General features: G+C 44.3%; 1 protein-coding gene across 1 annotated transcript in view; it reads right to left on the reverse strand.

The window, feature by feature from the left end:
* Positions 1-6000, reverse strand: part of CACNG6 (calcium voltage-gated channel auxiliary subunit gamma 6) — a 51955-nt gene extending 45955 nt beyond the window's left edge. Inside the window, exon 1 of the mRNA XM_061590575.1 lies at positions 5447-6000. Coding sequence (XP_061446559.1) covers positions 5447-5771 — 325 coding nt within the window. The 5' untranslated portion in view covers positions 5772-6000. The remainder of the gene's footprint in view (positions 1-5446) is intronic.

Consider the following 6000-nt stretch of genomic DNA (forward strand, 5'->3'; position numbering starts at 1 on the left):
TGCATGTTGCTGTAGAAATGGGGAGAATTAAAAATGAGAAACTGAGAGAAACAGGAATTGACAGGTTTGTCCATCCCTAGTGTGTACACATACCACTTATGGACTAAGGAAGGCATTCCACCACAGAACAGCATGCTAGGCTGCCTGTTGTTTCCCATCCGTTCCTCTTCAAGCGGTAAATAATATGCACATTGTTACATGGATGCTGTAAAACTCTGGCACCCTTTCTCTCTCTCTCTCTGTCTCCTCAGAAAGGAACTAGGAAGGCAGCAGCATGGAACTTCCTACTGCTCAAAGTGAGATAATAACATTGCATCTTCTTGGCAAACAAAACCATTGACAACACCTTGTCTTATTAGGGCTGCTGTAAAACACCGGGAAATTCAGCACAGTTTTAGCTAGCAACTGAAGTGAGACAGGTAAGTACAAACTGTAGATGTAACTCTACAAAAAGCCTCCCCCGTTCTGAAACCCCAGGCTGAAACCTAATTCAGCTGCCTGGATTTACTGGGACATCTTTCCACTGTCTGGAAAACTGGAAACTGGACTACCTTCAAGTCGATCCCGACTTATGGCGACCCTATCATTCACGAAGGCCCTTTTCAGCCTATCAGATGTGGAAACGCAAACCATAGCAAGGGGTGGTGGGTAGTATAGTACCTGCTGGTCCTGGTCCTGACCCTTACAGATTAATTAACTCTTCTGTACCTTGCCTATATATATATGTGCACACAGATTCTGCTTGCCAAAAGACATGCATAGGGTTAATGAAGAGCCCCTCCAGACTGCTGTTTCACTGCGGATGGATTTTGCAACATGTTCTCAGCACAATAATAGTGCGTTAGTGGTGTATTCTGCTTTGTTAGTTATTCTGCAGTGTTTGCCTAATGCTACCACACTTTTGCTGTCTGGGGGGGGGATACAACAAAAACGCAGAACATTTATGGTATGAAGTTATGGGATTTCAGCAGGAAGTTACAGGATATGAATTTATTGGAAATGAAGCAGTATGACTGTCAAAACTTTTGCAGGTGCAAAAAGTATTGAAAATGGAATTGTGTATGGCTGCTCCAATAGCATAATGAGCACAAATCGTCATGATAGTGGAAGAACATTTTCATGGCAGTAAATTCCAATCTGAGGAATTAACATTGGTTTGTTGTTCTGAACAGTCCCTATATGTGGGTTCCAGATTATGTGGAGAAGCCCCAAGTACAAAGATTGTACAAATCTAGGATATATTCAGAAGAACAAATGCCAAGGATGGAAGTGGTGCCTGCTGCTGTTATCCTGCTCTCCACTTCTAGTGCATTCATAAATAATCTGAAAAGAGCTAGAAGAGCTGATGAACGTACTGAGATCCAGTAGGCATGGTCCTGCTCTGCCCTCCATATGTCGAGTATCCCCATATTTGCCTGGTGGAACAGGTTAAGATCAGTCAACACTGGCTCTGCCAGGAGACAAAGTGGTGCTGTTTTGGGTATATAAAGATCAACAACTGGAGAATGAGTTTGTTGTGTTAGTATACAGGCTATTTTACCATAGGCTGGACTGGGCTGGGTTGAGTCTTCTCTCTGACTCCCTATCCATATGTTTTGTGCAAGCTCTGAGATCAGTCACTTCTGAGCAATAACTCTGGGCCAAACTACAAGTTATGCTAAGAGATCCACAATTGGATATTTTGACAGATTGTTGTTGTTGTTCGTGAATCAAGCTGCATGGGAGTGAGGGAGGTGGGGTCTCCTATTTTTTTCTTTAGGAACAGTGAGAGTGCTCAGAATGTTTAATATTCAACCCCCCCCCCCAGTTTTCTCAATCTGAATTCCTTCCTTCCAGTTCCTATTTGCTCTGCAGTTTAAAAATATAAGTGCCTGAATTGTGCCTCCCTCACCAGGAGATAGCACCTTGTGTGGTATAGAAGTAAAGATCAGAAAAACAGCTCAAGCTGATGGAAAAGAGTTAAGTAATATCAGCCTTTGTGCTGCTTCCCTGATCGTTCCTTGCCACATGCATTTTGTAAAATAATAACCAGCAGAGGCTGGTCCATTAGGGCAAATGGGGCATTGCCCCACCAACCTCAGTCTGCCACTCCACCAGCCCCCACCTTCTAGCCTTCTTACACAAATCCAGTCCAGGAGTGACACTTGCTGTTGCCTTCCTCCTCCTTAAACTCAGTGTTTCCCCCCTTGCAGAACTCTGCAGGGAGGAGGAGGATGGGGACAAAAGTAGAATTAGTTGGCTCCGCCTGCCATTGTCATTGGCTCTGGCTCCAGCTGCTGTTGGGTCTCTGGTCTCCTTGCCTTCTGCCCTAACAGGTCCCAATTGGCACCAGCCACCGCTAACAACAACAACAACAATAATAATAGGGATATCATCCAGGGATCTTCTGGTGTAATGTATAGTCTGGCTCTCTTACACCCTAGAATAACTTTCCTTCAAACTAATCGGTATTCTGAATCTATCTATCTATCTATCTATCTATCTATCTATCTATCTATCTATCTATCTATCTATCTATCTATCTATCTATCTATCTATCTATCTATCTAATCTCATTTTCCCCCTCAAAGCCATGAAATTGAAAGTTTTGCATGGATTTTCATGGAACAAGATGTGTGAATGAGGCATAATTGATTAACAAACAAGTTCAAGAATGGAATATACAGTATGATGATTGCATTTTTGTTTAAAGAAACAGACTTTCTAAACCCGGGGTTGAGATCATAGGTGCCAGTGCCAAGCCATGTGTATTAAGTCCAGCAAATGACCTATCACAGTGGCCCAAAACCATCCATGAGAGAAAAAGAGCTATGAAATAAATATCTGTTTCCCAACCAATAGCAAGCACTGAGGGAACAGAGGGATTAATAGAATCAGAAAATAGGTCCATGCAGTTTATTATCCTGCATATCAGCTTCTCAAAGAAATTAAACCATGACATCCAATGACAGGAGTGAAACAGAGCCCCGTACCAGAATTAACAGGAAGAAAAGGTAGTTACAGTCAAAGTAAAGTTGCACACCCCCAAAGGTTGGCAGGTGGCTGCATGAGAAGACTGAGAGAAATCAGCACTGGATGGCTTTGTTTTTCCTACGAGGCATTGTAGTGCTGCTTTATTTTACAAACGGTATTGCCATTTTGCATATTGTGGTGGAGTGTGCTTCTTGCTCGAAAATTAATCCAGAATCCCTTGCCACAGCCCAGTGATTACAGCAGAAAGTTGCTTATTAGTGGGCAGGCTTTTTTGTCTAACATGACTTATTTTACAGAGGGAAACAGGTAAATGCATGTCGACCTGCACAGTAGCGCAGGTGTGCATGGGTGGGCAGGGGGGGAAATGAAAATAAAAGTATTCTGTGGTATTTCACAAAGCGCAGCGATGCAGCTGCAGTTGTGGAGATTAAACTATTTAAAAAGCAGTTCCTCACTGCTACTCTGAGACACCCTGCACTATTTCCCAACTGCTGCAAAATGGAGGAACAGGAATGAAAATGGTAGGAAACCATCTCCTGCCCAGAGAGCCACTCTCTTCATCCAAAGGTGAAAGTAAAGGTGGGGCAAATTTATTTGGAAAAAACAAACAAACAGTTTTTCAAGTTAAGACACTCCAACCAATTAGATTGGTAACCATGCCATGCTACAGCACATCACAAGCACAACGACAGCAGTATAACAACAGCAACAACAAAAACCAAAACAATGCCCCCTCAAACCTGTAATAAAACAGTCCTGAAAAAACACAGAATAGAGGTCACAGAAGGGGAACAAATTAGCTGGTCAGTGCATCATATGGTCCATGGAACCCACACCCTAGTGAGGAGAAAACCTAGTGGAGCTTGGCCCCACAGATAGATGGATGGATTAATGATTTTCTCAATGCCTATAATGGGAGATCCCTCATTTAAAATCTGCCTGCAAGCCACATTGACTTGTAGCCGGAGATTTTGTGGCAACGGGGCCTGGACAGGAGGAGAATAAATGCAGAACTGCCAGAACATAAATACAGGGAGCTCAGTATTACAGTTACTTAATTGTATTACTTCCTAATGAGAGATCGGGTAGAAGGCTGCCTGCATGCTTTCCCTTATATCATGAAAAATAAAATAACAAGAGACTTAAGGCAAAAACAGCCCTGATATTAATCATGCAATTAACTAAATCATGTTAATAATTAAATATTTTTAATTGATTTTTTATTTTTATTTAGTTAAGAGCAGCTATGTGGGCCCCCAATCAGAGTGGGACTGTGATGGGAGCAAACAGTTATGGCTCTCTTCCCTGCACACTGTTGTCCTGATTAGGATCAGAGGCCTTGTGTGAATAACATCACATTTTGTTTTGGTCCTTTCATTTAAAAAAGAAAATAAAATTCAGAAAGGAGGCCTAAAATATCCTTGATAGGGGCAAGTCCTCCCCCCTTGCCCCCCGGGCATATTCCTTTCCTAGAAGTTCTGCTCTCTAACTTCAAATGCATGTGGGCTGGTTGTGGTGGTTCGGTGTTGACCACCACGCTCTCTGCACAGGCTCAGAGGCATGCTTTTCTTTCTTTCCAGGTTACACATGTAATGAAAAATAGTTACAGATAAAATAGAAGGCTTGGCTTCTGGGGCTCTACATGGGTTCCTGAATCTGTGAGCCATTACCTTTACGTCAAACAGAAAACGATCCCTTTAACCATAGCTATATTCCCCTGATTTAATCTATTCTATGTTCAAGTATAGCACATCCCTGTAGAATGGGAATTTGGAAGAGATGCTACCAGAGACAGGGAGATTATCCTTCATTAGCAGGAGATAATCAACACGTCGGCATTCTGCATTGCAAGTTCTTGGGCTAAGCCTGACATTGCAAACAGATGCCAAGGCTGAAGTTGTGAGCCTTGGGTAACATAAAGGCCTGATGGATGTGGCTGGGGTAGAGTAAGGAAGGAAAGAAAGGGAGAGAGACAAATGCTCTGTATTGCTTTTTTGGTAGATAGAGGATGATGTGTTGCGGGGAGGTGCAAGGAGATACGCATTAATAGATGAGTGGGTAATGGGGGGCTCTACTAAATTGGGGAGGAGGATCTTGCACTTAGCAGAGGCTGCCAACAAGCCAGTTCTAGCAACCACCTTCCCTTGATACCTTGCTCATGCCATTCCTTATGATTATGTGTATAATACCGCACATGTGCTGCATCACATGGAAACTGGCAGCCGGGATCAGGATACCAGTGTAGGTTCACTGGATGTGTAGCAGAGAAGGAGTTTGGAGGACACCAATGTTGGGAAGTGGAGGGGAAGGAGTGGTTAAGAGGCTGATCAAAGGTGCTGAGCAACCCAAATATAGTTGGGGGGAACTATTGAGGAATTGGGGTGCAGATTGTTAGGTGCATGTATGTATATTTATGAGAGCAGGGGGAGAGGTGAGAAAGGAAAAACAGGGATATGCTCAGATATACCGTTACCTCCAGGCAGCTCTGCAGGTCCACAGGTGGCCCTCTCCTCCTCCACATCATTTATCCAGAGCTTCTTGTAGCAAAATTTCCACAAGCCATAGTGGGCTGCCTCGCAGATGACGGAGTGGTTCTGCTTGTAGGTGTTGAGCTCCACCCAGAATTCCGTCCCCACGGCCACCACCGTCAGGGTCATTCCCACGATGGCCACAAAGAAGGCCAATTTGATCTTGCCCTCTTGCTCATCCGTCAGGACCTTGCGCCTCTTCCCTCCCGCCCGTGTGCGCACTGCCATGCGTTGCTCCTCGTCCTGGAGGAAAAAATTTGGCCACATCATAGCCCCTTCCCCTGCTCCCCCCTGCCTTTTTAGGGTATCTATTTTGGCTGTGGAATAGCTAGCCCAACCCCTATCTGTAAACCCCCCAAGCCTTAAGCTGGGTCCTTCTGCAAGGGCTCTTCACAGCTCCTCTCGAGTCTTATCTAGGTCAACACGCTGGAAGCAGTGCCGAAAAGTTGTTCAACCACTCTCACCCCACCCCTGGCTTCTCCACCCAAAGCCCCGGCTT

Source organism: Rhineura floridana, chromosome 11 (genome assembly GCF_030035675.1).
Source record: "Rhineura floridana isolate rRhiFlo1 chromosome 11, rRhiFlo1.hap2, whole genome shotgun sequence".
Taxonomy (NCBI): domain Eukaryota; kingdom Metazoa; phylum Chordata; class Lepidosauria; order Squamata; family Rhineuridae; genus Rhineura; species Rhineura floridana.